Genomic DNA, 13,822 nt, shown 5'->3' with positions numbered 1-13,822 from the left:
CTACAGGGCTCACAAGTCTTGAACCCCCGAGGACTTTGAAGAAAGGCGAAAAAAGGCGAAAAAACATAAAGTAGGCTGAAAAATGGCCGGAGGAACTGCAGTGCGGATCCAAATCCCTAGCGTGGAAAAGGAAGAACAGACATCAGCGAGTCGGGGGAGGGCTTATATGGACTCCGTTGATGTCACATTCAGGTGACGACGTCGCTGCGGAGTTGCTCGACGCAGAGGTACTGCTGAAAAAATGTCTGGAGCCTGGGGAGAATTCTAAGATAAGGAATCTGCGGCTAGATGTCTCTGTCAGATGTTCCAACATAAAAGACTGCATTAAGTCCTAGGCTGTACCAACACTAGATCTTCCTAATGACCCTGCACGTATTACCATTACCTTGCTAAGCACTCCTGCAGTGGAAGCGTATGTAACCTTGTGTGTGGCACTACAGCGATGCATGAAGGCATCATACCCAACAGTTTCATTACCATTCTTACAGTGAGAGGACCTGCTGCTGCCCTATTTATCACCAATAGTCTAAGGAAGGGAATACATTGATGGCGTTTCTGTGCAAGTCTGCAGCTACGTCTGCTAGACATCTGCTAAAAGCCTTTGGGGCTGTTGTGACCCCAGAGGGTAGAACTTTGAATTGTAGTGTTTTCCACAGGAATTATGTCGTGCAAGGTGGTCATGTGAAAATGCTCCGACAGGATGTATCAGTTTAGTGCCACGTGATCTAGAATAGTAAGCTGTGAGGTTTAGTCTCTTTTGGGGATCAGGGAGTACAGAAAGGGAACTCCGTGACCCAGTTGGTGAAGAGGCACCAGCTCAATAGTACCTTTGACGAGGAGCCCTTTCACTTCTTCCTCTCAATCATAGATGGTTCTGACTTATTACACAGCGACAAGGTGGCTTGTTTGGTGCCATTTTGTGGAACTCCAGTTAGCAACTCTACTGTACCCGTCACACCTCCCATTTCTCAGAGGTTATGTCCTCCCTATGGAAAGGATAACCTCAACCTTCCGCCAACAAGCGTTCTGTGTTTGGGGAATGACGAATGAGTCCGTGTTTGGAGGTAGAAGCATCCCTCCTGGAACAACCTCTATCCTTGCCTCTGCTCTTGCCACGGTAGCCACCTCTAGCCAGGACTTGGGTACATGTGTGTCCTCAAATGACTGTTGTTAGTGATATCCTTGCATGGATGGTTTTGGGCCTCCTTTTGTGTGCTGTTTGTAAAAGGCAGATGTGGGTGTTTGGGTTGTCAGTGTGGCCTCAGCCTTGCCAGTCTCTCTGTCATTCTCAATATTTTCAAGCATCAAGTCAAACTGAGGGTGGAACAGATGCTCCTATTCAAACCGGACACTGATGCGGTGTTTTGTTCCCCTGGGATACTCAGCCAGTCGTGAAGTCTTACCAAGATGCATGAATTGATCTCCTTGGAGGTATTGTCAGCAAAGTGCAGGTCACACCAAATGTTCACACTGCAGCACCCTCCCCTTCCACAACCAGTTCCTGCACCTCTTGATGTAGGCAACAGGTAGCCCCGTCACCAATTACAACATCTCCTCCAAGTAATCGGAGTAGTATCTGGAGAACAGTCCAAATTAATTGTTAATCCTCAACAGAGTGGTTGCTCCCACAGTCACACGCTTCCAGCAGCATTGATTATCTTGACATTATATCTGGAGGTCGTTTATTGCCTGATCTTTTTCTTGCTGTGTGCACCACAAGAGCTTCATGTAGGACCTCGCCCATGATATTAAGTGGGTTATCTGGGACGCCTTATAACTGTTTTCAACCCTCAGGGTGACGACTCCAGCCTGGACCACGTCCTTTAAAATGTTCCCACAGCGTTTCACCAAGTTGTTTTGCATGAGCAGGTAATGGACTGATCTTTCAGTCTTAGGGACGGTCTTGCCAAGATGTCCAGTTTCCTCGACCATGTGGAGCTTAACCTTGTGGTGATGTGCCATCCTTTGTATGGACAGCATGGTTGGCAGTGGTGTCATCCGGGAGAGACCTGGACAGTGTAAGGATATAGCTCAGTGTTGTTTTGGGGATTAACATGGTAATCCTCCCAAAGGTTCCTCCACATCCCCAGATGTGACAGTGTTGCGATACTGATTGTAAGTTTCATAAGGCGTCCCTTGGGCCGAGTCAGTATGGTCAGTGTGGGAAGAGAACTGTGTAAATTGAGGATGTTGTGGTCTGCGAGACAGATGAGGTGCTATTGGTGTGTGAGGCTGAGGAGATGCTGCTGGTGAGCAAAGCCTATAGGTAGGTGACAGTGGTGGCAAACTAGTAGCCTTGCCACTATTCTTCCTAGGGATCAGAAAGAACTTTATCCCCTTCAATATCTGTTCCTCAAAGATGAGCCAGCTCCTGTGTACCTGAGGTTTGGTGAGCTGGCCCAGGAGGTGTCATAGCTAAGATTTTCAGTGTGGTTGAGTCAATAGAAATCCTTTGCTGCCTCTGAATGAGTCTTGGAATCAAATTTGAAGCCAATTTAGGATGATTTTCAGCGTGATCGAGTCAATGGAAATCCTTTTCTGCCTCGGGATGGGTCTTGGACTCAAATTAGAAGCCAATTTAGGATCTAACGTGGCTTCTCAGAGACTTGGGTTCAAGATTGTGTGGTTAGATGCTGCGGCTTGGTGCCCTTGGCCAGAAGCTTTCCTAGAGCCAAGGGGCAATCTTTAGTTCAACAGGACTCGGTGGGTGGAGCTGGACCCAAAACAGACTGACAACTCGTGCTCTGGAGACAAGCACAATAAACAGAACCGATGCTAGTCAGAACAGGGGATCATAAATTGCATTTAGGGCAGAATTGGAAGGGGGTTTTCTCTATAACGCCCAGCCCCAACCCCAGTGCCAACCCCTTGTCATTCACAATGGGACCGTATCATGAAAGTCACGTTGACGCAGCACTATGTCAGTTCTATGAGGTTGCTATCCGGCACTGATCATCATAGTAAAGCCATTGTCAGTCCCGCAGCTTGCACTGAAGTGCCTGAGCCTGATGGCGGAAAAGAACAATCTGAGGTGGAGTCTTTGCCCTGATGCATTGTGGGTTATGGGATGAGTCACGCTGTATTTTATGGCTCGAAAAGTTGTAGAAGAAAAACAAATTGCAAACATCCGTACTCAACCCTAGACACAGGACTGGGCAGAGCATGTGCATCTACAGCGAAACATGCTATGAACAGCATTTACCACATAACTCTCATGGCTAGGTAGGGATCATTTGCTTAACAGTACAATCCTGAATATAATAAAGCGTTCTTCTTTTCTGCACGCCTCAAACTATAGGCTAGGAGCGTGAACTCTCTGCAAGTGCTAAGAGAGATGTAATTAGATTTACGGATGTAGATTAAAATAGCTATTACAGATGCAGCAAGAAAGATATTGCGAGAAGATGACTACAGAATAGTGCTAGCGAAATTTTAAAAGCACGTCAGGAGTTTTTCTATAGCATCATGCCACCTAAAAATAAATACATATTTTGTGCACCATAAACTGTGTCAATATATTTATTATTTAAAGTTACATAATAATATAACGCAATCAAAATGTATTCTAAATTATAGAGTAATAGAGGTCTTCAGTTGACATAGGATTGGGACATATTGGTTGGTATGCATAGGTTCAATATATAGACTGTTATAGGTGGATACTGGACTTTATGGAATAGCACCTGTCATCTGCAACACCATGAATATTTAAGCATGTAGCAGCAACTACTATACAAATTCTGTGTAAGGAAAAGATCATTTACCTGTACCAATCAGTTTGCAGTTTGTACTGCTGCAGATTCATGTGCTGTGCACACTCATGCCATCTAGCGTTGGGTGCAGACCTTGCAAGTTGCTTTTCTTCGAAGAAGAGGTTTCGGTTTTGGGATGACCTCCCCTGAAGCCCACAATGCACAAGTACACATACTCCAATGCGCTGCTACTATAAGGATATCATGACACTCGACACACACTTATTATACAGTACAGACAGTAACTATGCTCGTTCGTTGTGTTGCACTAACTATACAGGAACGTGTTTGGCTGCAATTAATCTATTGATCAGCTGACATCCTAACAATGCAACACTGCTTGAAGTCAAAATAAGTAATGTGCCAATTTAATGCATAACACTTACTTTTGCCAGACTTTTTCTCCAAGATGTACACTTTTATAATGAACAGTAAGGTGGTCCCGGCGACCAAAGCATTTTCCACATTCTTCACACTGATGTGCCTTTTCACCTTAAGGAAAAATAAATGCAAACTTGTGAAAAAAATAGATACATTAAATGTTTTTTCGCCATTTATGCTGTGAAAGAACATGCCTGAGTACATTCAATAAGTGGATAAGAAACACATTTTCACCGAAAAGCAAAAGGCACACACTTCCTAGAAGTAAAAGGAGCTGAATATCTTATGCCCTATTCAAACTGAAGCTAAGAGAAAGCTTACTTAGTTGATACAGAAATGAATGGTGAGACTTCACCACAGATACAGCTGTAACATTGTTAACCCCAGAACATACTATAAGATCTCTGTAGGAAATGTGGAACGGTGCAGGGCGCATGAAGCTGAAAGATGCCACATAAATGCTCTTAAAAAACTAATACCTAAAGCATCCTTTTTGGAAGAGGCAACCACCGACTCTTGTCATCTCTGTCATTGTGAACATCAGCGAACAGCTGCTATCCACAAATCTTAAGCTGGCTTTTCACATCTTACCCTAAAATCATGTAGAACCATTGTTACTGTTTTAGGACCTGCTAAAATGACATGCGCCAACCTACAGGTCAGGCTAGGAGGCTTGGCGAGTAACAAATTAAATGCCATCTCATTTTCACTCTGCAGAAGTAGAAACTCACACGAAATAACTAAAGATTGTGGGAAAGGTGAACACGAAAAATAGAGAAATATAATAAAAAACAAGACTCGAAACAATCATGCAGAAATATAATCAATTTCACACATTTTTCACAGTGACCACTAATTCTGCTTGCCACCCCTGCACGTACCACAGAACTGAGTTGGAATGCAACTATGCAAAGAGATTCTGCAGAAGTGAGGGGTAATAATGAAGTGCCACTCCTCGCTAGAGTTGTTATACCCAGATCTCCATTGTTCTTGTCAGCCAATCAGGTGGAGAACCCACTAGGTAGAGAGTGGGGTTTCTCTCTCCAAGTTATGATGTGTGCACACCACAAGTAAGACTGCTCGAACGGCCTTCTAAAATCATTGATGAACATGCTATATTGACTTCTAAATGTGTGATGTTGGGATTGAGAGCTCACAGCCATGCACCCCCTACCAAGGATCTTGAGCAGATGCACCCCTCCAATTCTTGAACTTGGAATGTTCCATCAATTGTATTCCAAAAGACAAGCATTTGTGCTCATCTCAGAGCACATGAGCAAGTACGAGGTCCAAACTAACAGAGGCTCTGCCTGGACACATCAACAAATGGATATCGAACCGGATACAGATGTGTCTTGAATATTCTTTGGCACAGAGAAGAAAGATCTTAACACAGGAGACCTTAAGACTGAAGTCTCTGGACCCACTACTAAGAATTCAGAGGCAGAAATATCAGCAATTAGATAAATTAAGATAATCGTCCAACTAAAAGGATAAAGGTGTCTTTATAAAGTCTATAGTAGTAGAAATATGTTGAGAAAATAATATTTGATTGTTTCCTTAATGGGAAAAAATAAGTGCCACTCGGCATATGATGTCGGTTTGAATAGTTGGATAAAGATACCTTGTCACTAAGAGGGCTTTCTGTAACACACAGTCAAGTCAGAGGTCACATTGCACGTCTTAAGAAAATTACTCTTCAATGGATTGGTGGGTACTAGTTGGAGAGGTCTTGGATGGAAGAAAAATCTCTAAGTGGGAGAAGATGCCCTCACATGGTAAATCAGGATGTGAAGCCACCAAGTAAACAGTTCATGGTACCGGCACCTCGGAGAATGCTCCTGTGTTAGGCTTCCATGTCACATTGAGGCGTTTCTGTGGTTTTTCGTTCACACATGCTGAACTGATGCTAGGTTAATCCAGCACACCATGAATTCATAATGTTTACTGGGTGACTGAGTGCATTGGAGAAGGAGAATGTGAAATAAAGGGGAATTCAAACGGTATCAGTCGAGAGATACTGACCTGTGGTTGAGGCGAAATAATGTGGAGTTAAACCCATCATTGGTATCCTGTCATAATGAGGGATATTCTTCAGTTTCCTAGTATAAACAGACATGGAAGAAACCTCGGAATGAGCTCTGGGTAAGAAGACTGAAAGTCCCCCAGGGCACACCCAGGAAAAGTATTGTTGGGAAGACACTTTAGGACAAACTTGTACAAGGTATAGTATCAAGTACAGGTACAGCTTGGTTCCAGTGACACAGTGAGCACGGAACCCACGTCTGGGCATACCCATGCCACTTAGGACGGTAAATGAAACACACAAAAGTTGATGAGAGGAGTGCTTGCAATTTGTCTAACCACTAGCAATTGCTCGGGGTAGCATACCAACCCATTGTTCTTTTTCTCACCATGGCACCTCAGTTTGGACCCAGCCATATGCAAATCAGTCTTGACCCTCCTCCTCATAGAAAAAGTCCAGCCCAAACTGCCAGGCCATATCCTCCTTGAACCAGAACACAGGCAACCCAGGAAAGGTGTTTCCCTCATCATGGGCCCATTAGCCAAGTACAGTTTGGTTTCAATGACACAGTGACATGCACTTCTTAAGTAAAATTAACTCTAGCTCCTCAGATCTGTAATGGCTACATGTAAACAAAGCAAACACAAGGAGAGGATGGATGGAGCGCTGAAACTATCCAGACACTCGCCCCCAGTCACAGATCTGGTTTGAATCCATCATTGTTCTTTAGCTTACTTTGCCACCCCAGTTCAGACCCAGCCATTTGCAAATCAGTCTTGACCCTGTTCCTCATGGGAACAGACCAGCCGAACTGCCAAGCCAGTTCTTCCCTAGACCGGAAACAAGCATCCAGGGACCGGTTTCGGGGTAACACCTCATCAACCAGACTAGCTTGAATCCAATGGCAAAATGAGAAAGGGTCCCACGTCTGGGCATACCCTGCCACCTGAGGGCGAACAAGGCAAACACAAAGAGATGATGGACGGAGTCAACGTCACATAGGACCGTGGTATCAGCAGCATCTGTAATGGGAGCATCAAAGACACGATCGCGGACCTCATGAATCCCATTATAGAGTCGGACTAGATCAGAAGAAAGAAAGCATGTCAATCGAAAAGAACTTGATTCGTGCAGACCTCAGATATTGTCAAATAGAACAAAAGCAAACACAGTGGCTCTTATGGAGGTGACATTGAATATAATAGAAAACACAAACGGGTCCCATTAGACTTTAGGAAGATAGTCATACTCTAGTGGTGCAAATGGAGGATGCAGAGAAGCGTCCAAAACAAACAGCCTCAGATTGATAGGATTTCAAGAAACTCAGTCAAAACTGTTCCTGGACTCTTAGATAATCAATATGCTGTAACCGGAGGATCACTTCATATTTTTCTCCAAGCCCATAAAGCACTGCTCCCAGTGACCAGGTCATGGGCCCCTCCATGAATGGTGACTGCTAGGGTCACGGATTACCAGGACTGTTCTGCCATCTTTAAGCAGGTTCAGCAGGCAGCTACCACCCAATATAAAGGTTCAAAGATCATGAGCCTTCCTGATTACATGCAGGCCATGAAAAAACAGAGGGAGTTCCTTTGAAACGGTGAAACATTTTTGGTTTATATTCGTCGCCACACCGTAACACTTTAATATGAGTAACGCTGCCTTTAGGTTTATATTAGTCTCCGCACCACTTTCATACGAGTAAAACCGCCTTTAACCTGCACTCTATACATAAAGAGCTACCAAGAATTGCCAAGAGTGGGGTTACACTCCTCTCAGGATGCTGGCTTTACTTGCTAGTAGCTGCCCCAAATCCATAGGGAGATTGCACATTATTACAGGGAATGTACACTCCGACTCCACTCGATTCTCTGAGCAAGCGTCTCTGGAACGCTTTCAACAGTCTTTAGTTGCACTGCTAATTTACAATCTAATGTGGATTTCTGAAGGTCCAAAGTTCCTTTACTGTGTTTCTTGCAGTTCTGACCGCAAATGGAGGGGCAAGGAAGGTTAATCAGTAGAATTAATTCATAAACACATCACTGCGTGCATGTCCCTGCTAGCATTTCTTCTGCTCCTGTCTTTACTTTTGTTCTTACTTCAAATCAAGTGTTTGTTAAGCGGGACTACTCACCCGTAAGGGTCTCAAGGCGGTGGGGGTGGGGGGTGGGGGGTGGGTGGGGGGGGGGGGAAATCGCAGCTTCCAGTCCATCAAGGAGGGGGTCTGTCGAAGAGCCAAGTTTTGAGGTTTCTTGCGAAGATGGGGAGCGATGTTATCTGTCTGAGGAACTGAAGGTCGTTCCAGGCTCTGGCCGTGCGGAAGGAGCGGCCTCCCGATCTGGTCTTTCTGGTGTGGGGGACCACGGCGTAGGAGAGCTGGGCTGATCATAGGGTCCTTTGGGGTGAGTAGAATTTGAGTTGGCTATTCAGGTATGCTGGCCCGGTGTCGTGGAGGGCCTTGTGAGCGTGGGTTAGCATCTTGAAGGTGACTCTAGCTTCGATGGGGAGCCAGTGGAGTGTCCACAGGTGCTGGGAGATGTGGCATTGTCTTGGCAGGTTGAGGACCAGTCTTGCGGCGGCGTTTTGGATGTTCTGTAGCTTGTGGGTGAGGTTTTTGTTTATTCCGGCATAGAGTGCGTTGCCGTAGTTGAGCCTGCTGTTGACCAGGGCGTGAGTGATGGTCTTTCTGTGTTCGAGGGGGATCCATTTGAAGGTCTTACGTAGGAGGCGGAGGGTGTGGAAGCAGGAGGACGAGACAGAGTTGATCTGGCGTCCATTTTGAGCTCTGAGTCCAGGATGATTCCCAGGTTGCGTGCGTGGTCCACGGGGGTGGGCGGGCTTCCGAGGGCGGGGGGCCACCAGGTGTCGTTCCAGGCATCTGGGTTTGGGCCCATGATGAGTACTTCCGTTCTGTTGGTGTTTAGTTGTAGGCAGCTGTTTTTCATCCATTTGGCGACGGCTTCCATGCCTTCTCGAAAGTTGTGTCTGGCGGTGTTGGGTTCGTTGGATAGGGAGAGGATGAGTTGGGTGTCGTCTGCGTATGACACAATGTTGAGTCTATAGGTTCTGACGATGGGGGCGAGCGGAGCCATGTAGACGTTGAAGAGCATAGGGCTGAGGGAGGACCCCTGGGGGACTCCGCAGGTAGTAGGGTCCGAGAGGAAAGGGGGGAGTCTGACCCGCTGCGTTCTGCCGGAGAGGAAGGAGCGGATCCAGTTGAGGGTCCTGTTGAAAATGTGGTGGGGGCAGGGGGCCGTGGGGGCCCCGGAGTGGATTGACTTCACCGTCTTCACTGTGTCTTCGGTGGTGAGGGCTGTCCAGTTGTCGATCGCTGGCTTCAGGGTGTCGGGGGTGGTTGGTGAGGGTTCAGTGTGTTGGTTGTCTTTGTCGAAGCTGTCGTAGATACTCTTGATTTTGTGGTGGAAAAGCTGGATCAAAACCGACCGCACACCTTACACTGTATTATTGCTCGCAGCTGCTAAGCATTTCCCCATATTCCTTCCAAAAACGTAGCTTTTTTTCTTATCCTTTCTCTAACCTTTCTCTGGGTTTGCTTCCTTTCTACAACCCCACTCTCCTATACTTTCTTAGTTTAACTGCCCTCTTCAGCCCGGCTTTATTTCACTGTTGCTGCGTGCATTTCCATGCTTGCTATCTTCTGCTCCTGTATTTATTTTTCTCTCCTTGTTCTTACTTTAAAACACAAACGCACACCTCACACTATAATATCATTGCTGGCAGCAGCTGTTATAATCTTATTAACTGTATAGCTTATATTGAATACAACTTTTACACAATCGACACTTGGGGTTATAGCTGGGGTATTTCAAAGGATAACATCCCATTACAGAACTAGCGTCACCCCAATATATCGTGATTTTGGGCAATTTACACTGATTAAGACTCATTCACTATCCAAAATTCAGGGGACTGTCACCAGATAAAATCTCTTCCCAGGTCAACATCAGCCAGCGGGTAACACTAGTTTGGTAACGCTTCCATTTTATTACTTGTAAAGCAGATACTTCAGCCTCCCTCAAATGTTGCTGTATAGACTGGCTTCTGGTGCCAATTGCATCTGACATCACAAGAGCTTTCCCAGTGTTTGTTATCATAATGCCACCAAGAAAGAAGCGCGAGGCAGAGGCAATCATGTATTCTGAATCAGACTTCATGACTCAGTGTATAGTAGTTGTATAGCTCTTCAATTCATGGCGGCACAGCACCCAGGATAATATGCTGCATGGCTGAAAACACTTATAAGGCGAGACCTATTGGCTATGCCAATGCTTGTTTTTAGTTTCTATGGGAGTAGGGTGGTGTATGCAGGTGAGGTACTTGCTGGCTGCCCCACTAGCACTTTGTCTTGGTCTTGTTTTCATTTGGATAATCACCCTAAAAGGAAAGCGCAATCGTTTCTTCTTTTTATTGACAGTGTTTGGTGCTCCGGCATGTGTAAAGGTCATCGTGGTGCTTCATGCGGTGATGTGCAGCGCTGTTGATTTTATTAACAATACAGAGTAATTATGGCAATTATGATGTTATGGTGGAATGTGTGAGGGCTAGATGATTACCTAAAAAGTACTCATATGTGCGCAGGTATTAAACCAGGGGGATGAGTTACTGAATGCTCATACTACATGAAACATACTTAAATGATCAGAAAAACGGTAAACTAACTGGAATGTCAGCAAGACAGGGGATGAGTTACTGTACGCTTATGCCACCAATTTGGTGGAATCTGCATTTTACAAGGCGCTGGTTGAGGTGCTTCGCCTCTTTAAGACGTCTCCAATAAAATGAGCAGGGAACTTCAAATGTGTGCTGGACAGACTTTGGAAGAGGTTTCCAGCACTGATACTGTATTTTAAGACCAAAGTGCAGCAGTAATATGTACTGCTTGATGAATAATGTTGTAAACACCCTGCTGTCAATACATACTCCTTCCCTACAGACTCACTTTGGTCCAGTAGCAGACTTAGTTAATTTGATGAGTGCCGTTATTTCTGTGGAGGCTATGAATACCCAAGTTGTTCCATTTGTACCTTCAGTAACGTTCTTTTTGGTACATACTCTAATCGCAGATTCCTCACCTTTAGAATATCCCAGGTGCCAGATATGATCCGAAAGATTTGAACAGTATTGCTTCTGTGTGCCGGTGCGACTCTGTGTTGACTGTGTTCCTTCCTGGAAGTGACAATGGAGCCGCACATAAGCACCACCCATGCATGTCGACGTCAGTTTCTTTTTTGACTGACTGCCTCCTTAGACGGGTAACTCTACAATATTTAGAGGTACCAATGTGCAGATTTATAATTTGGGACCTCTTTAGATCAAAAAAATGAGACACTTCCTGAGAACTGGGAGGGTAGGAGAGATTAATCTGTGGTTACAGTAGCCACCAATAAGAGCATTACTGAAGGTAAGTAACTTCTTCTGACTGCAGATTCCTCACCTTTAGAACTTCTACCAAAGCAGTACCACCCAAGAGGGTGGGTCTGTGGAATGGCTCAGAATAAAATGTCCTGTAGGACTGAGCAGGCAGAATGCCTTTCCAGTTGAACCTGTCAAGGCAGTAGTACTTTGTGAACACTGATGTCCGCATCTCAGCCTGACAGATATCAGTGAACAGGCAGTCTGCGTGCCAATGCGTTGGCCCCCGATATAATGGGCTCTCAGTCCTTCTGGGGGATGTTTCCTGGCCAAAGCGTGGCAAATCTAAATGCAGAGGACCATCCAAATTGACAAAATCCTTTTCTTCAACGCCTGACCTTTCTTTGCCTCAGAGAATCCCGCAAGAAGCTGATTATGCGCCTGATGGTCTTTGGTGTGAACAGTGTAAAAGCTCATGGCTCTCTTAGGGTCTAATCAATGGAGTCTCTTCCTATTTTGAGGAGAGGCAGAACAGATTGCTCAATGTGAAAAAAGCTGTCCTCGTCCTTGACACTTTGCCTTGGAAAAAGGTGGTGTAAGGTGGCTGCACCAAGAAAGCTTGGAGTTCACTCACATGAGAAGCTGAAGTTACCACGATCAGGAATACGGTCTTCAGAGTCAGGAGACGTAGCGGATAGCTGTGCATTGGTTTGAAGGGAATGTACATGAGGAAAGGGATGACCAAACCGATCCCACTGTGGTATCACAAAGGGTGTGGGGTGAAACATGTCAAACCTTTTATAAACCTCATCACAACATTGGAACAGGGCCACTTGGTCAGGCAAATGGAAAAAGGCCAAAAGGGCAGATAAATAGCCTTTAATGTTGCCAACTGCAACTCCTTCGTGGGCCAGGGACATCTGACAGCTTGGCCTGTAACAGGTTAGTAATGGGAGTGTACACCAGGCAATAAAGTTGTCTCAGCACCTGGCATAAGCAGACTTTAGAGAGCAAGGATGACATCCACAACTTAGGGGGAATATGCAACGTAGTCAACTACCGCTGCTCACTCACCATGTGGTGCACATTGCACAGGATCAGGTGACTGGCTCTGCCCCTGCTGCTGATACAAGAGATCCTCCTGAAACCATAGCCTGATCAAAAGACAGATGCTCATGCTCAGAAGTTCCAGGGCCCACACTTGCCTAAACCCATCAAAAGCAAATAGGATGCCTTGCGCCCAGATGTGCCGGATCTTCTTCAGAATCCGGGCAGGAGAGGCAGATGCAGAAAGGCGTACAGGAGTACCTTCCTCCACACTATCCAGAATGCGTCTCCAAGAGAGAGCCTTGTTAGAGGTGCTGTCTGCAAAGGTTTTGACATGGCACATTCTCGATTGGTAGTAAACGCTCTGAGGAAGTCTGCCCAGGTTGCAAACTTTTAGTTAACACGTTGGTCCTACCTTCCAAAAATGACAACTGTAAGTCTAATACCTCAACTGCCTGTCTTAGCACCAGAGCAAAGGTAGCACTCTCTTTCGTTGATGGGCTAGTGGGAGAACACAACCTAGTATCCGGGGAGTGTTCAACACACTGAACTCCAGCAAATCCATGTAGAGATTGTTATCATCCTAGTTTGGTGGGTAACAATCCCCATTGTCTCCTTTGTCATCCGAGAAACCTGGTTGATGCTGATTAATCAGAACAGACACATTGGAGCACTGGGGTGCAGCTCCGTGGTGATGACATGGCTCTATCTGAGTCTCCTTCAACTTGGACCATGAGCTTCAGTTAGGCGTGGACCTTGTTCGGGGGTCGAGAGGATTTCAGCTCAGAGTTGGATAGGATAAGTACGAATTGCTTCTTGCACAAGGTAAATATAACTCCAACTTAGCGGCATAGGATGCCTCCATATAGACCAGATTCATGTCTGAGATATCAGCATACTGCAGTTTATAAATCTATGGTCTGGGACTGTACAGGAAGGCAAATCTACCGGAGCCTATTAGATAATAGGGACTTCCTTAGAGAGTTATTCCATTGTTTAGCAATTCACTCTTTACACCCTCTCAGAAGAAGGAAAAAATCAAGTATAAACTAGCAGCCGTATGCATGCTACTGGCCTTAAGGGCTGTCATTCACTGGCTACAGCCGATGGGCTCTCTCTGGCTAAAGAATTGCGCAGGGTCAAAACCATACTGGCTATAAGTAAAAGGAACAAATTAATCAGTGGACAGATTAGGGAGCTGCAGTTCCCAACGGATATATGATTACAACTTTGCTGTATCGAT

At 45.5% G+C, this 13,822-nt stretch overlaps 1 protein-coding gene across 1 annotated transcript in view; it reads right to left on the bottom strand.

The window, feature by feature from the left end:
• The window catches only part of ZBTB41 (zinc finger and BTB domain containing 41), a 207,527-nt gene that overhangs the window by 79,048 nt on the left and 114,657 nt on the right, over nucleotides 1-13,822 (bottom strand). Inside the window, exon 9 of the mRNA XM_085601841.1 lies at nucleotides 4,139-4,244. Within this exon, the coding sequence (XP_085457967.1) occupies nucleotides 4,139-4,244 (106 nt within the window). The remainder of the gene's footprint in view (nucleotides 1-4,138; nucleotides 4,245-13,822) is intronic.

This window comes from Triturus cristatus, chromosome 4_2, assembly GCF_964204655.1.
Source record: "Triturus cristatus chromosome 4_2, aTriCri1.1, whole genome shotgun sequence".
Taxonomy (NCBI): Eukaryota; Metazoa; Chordata; class Amphibia; order Caudata; family Salamandridae; genus Triturus; species Triturus cristatus.
Note: the sequence above shows the minus strand (reverse complement) of the source record. Positions and strands in the feature narration are given on the sequence as shown.